Genomic DNA, 1667 nt, shown 5'->3' on the forward strand with positions numbered 1-1667 from the left:
GGTGGAATATGACAGCGACTGCTACATTGTCTTTCCCTGGAGCCGATGAGGCCATTCATGGGTGGAATATGACAGCGACTGCTACATTGTCTTTCCCTGGAGCAGATAAGGCCATTCATGGGTGGAATATGACAGCGACTGCTACATTGTCTTTCCCTGGAGCAGATAAGGCCATTCCCTGGAGCAGATAAGGCCATTCATGGGTGGAATATGACAGCGACTGCTACATTGTCTTTCCCTTGAGCAGTTAAGGCCATTCATGGGTGGAATATGACAGCGACTGCTACATTGTCTTTCCCTGGAGCAGATAAGGCCATTCATGGGTGGAATATGACAGCGACTGCTACATTGTCTTTCCCTGGAGCAGTTGAGGCATTCATGGGTGGAATATGACAGCGACTGCTACATTGTCTTTCCCTGGAGCAGTTGAGGCCATTCATGGGTGGAATATGACAGCGACTGCTACATTGTCTTTCCCTGGTGCAGATAAGGCCATTCCCTGAGCCGATGAGGCCATTCATGGGTGGAATGTGACAGCGACTGCTACATTGTCTTTCCCTGGAGCCGATGAGGCCATTCATGGGTGGAATGTGACAGCGACTGCTACATTGTCTTTCCCTGGAGCCGATGAGGGCCATTCATGGGTGGAATGTGACAGCGACTGCTACATTGTCTTTCCCTGGAGCCGATGAGGCCATTCATGGGTGGAATGTGACAGCGACTGCTACATTGTCTTTCCCTGGAGCCGATGAGGCCATTCATGGGTGGAATGTGACAGCGACTGCTACATTGTCTTTCCTGAGCCGATGAGGCCATTCATGGGTGGAATGTGACAGCGACTGCTACATTGTCTTTCCCTGGAGCCGATGAGGCCATTCATGGGTGGAATGTGACAGCGACTGCTACATTGTCTTTCCCTGGAGCCGATGAGGCCATTCATGGGTGGAATGTGACAGCGACTGCTACATTGTCTTTCCCTGGAGCCGATGAGGCCATTCATGGGTGGAATGTGACAGCGACTGCTACATTGTCTTTCCCTGGAGCCGATGAGGCCATTCATGGGTGGAATGTGACAGCAACTGCTACATTGTCCTTTCCCTGGAGTAGTTGAGGCCATTCATGGGTGGAATGTGACAGCACTGCTACATTGTCTTTCCCTGGAGCCGATGAGGCCATTCATCGGGTGGAATATGACAGCGACTGCTACATTGTCTTTCCCTGGAGCCGATGAGGCCATTCATGGGTGGAATATGACAGCGACTGCTACATTGACTTTCCCTGGAGCAGATAAGGCCATTCATGGGTGGAATATGACAGTGACTGCTTTATGGACTTTTACAGGAGCCACCCTTTTCGTAAGAGAAACGAAAATATACCAGTGTAATCTGTTTCAACCAATTGTCAGACTTGAAATTATTATTATTATTTGAAATTTTAAAATTGCTAATTTATCATTTCTGAAATCATTAGAAATATTACTATTTCATGTCATTTTTACATTTACCCTCATTGTTAATAATTCTTTATAACAATGTGAAACAGCATCTCTTTCATGCTAGTGTACGCCACCCGTCAAAAATGACCTGTCCCACCCCCTCCCCCTTTCTTAACTACAACCTACAGGTTCTGCAATTTGTAGGAGAGTGCGGTTTCCGTGTTTACCTCTC

The 1667-nt window shown here is 47.8% G+C and overlaps 1 protein-coding gene across 1 annotated transcript in view; it reads left to right on the plus strand.

The window, feature by feature from the left end:
• The window catches only part of LOC137648269 (mucin-22-like), a 2223-nt gene extending 2032 nt beyond the window's left edge, over window positions 1–191 (plus strand). The window contains exon 1 of the mRNA XM_068381196.1: window positions 1–191. This exon is cut by the window's left edge and continues 2032 nt beyond it. Within this exon, the coding sequence (XP_068237297.1) occupies window positions 1–191 (191 nt within the window).
• Window positions 192–1667: the final 1476 nt, after the last annotated feature.

The sequence above is a fragment of the Palaemon carinicauda genome, chromosome 10 (genome assembly GCF_036898095.1).
Source record: "Palaemon carinicauda isolate YSFRI2023 chromosome 10, ASM3689809v2, whole genome shotgun sequence".
NCBI lineage: Eukaryota > Metazoa > Arthropoda > Malacostraca > Decapoda > Palaemonidae > Palaemon > Palaemon carinicauda.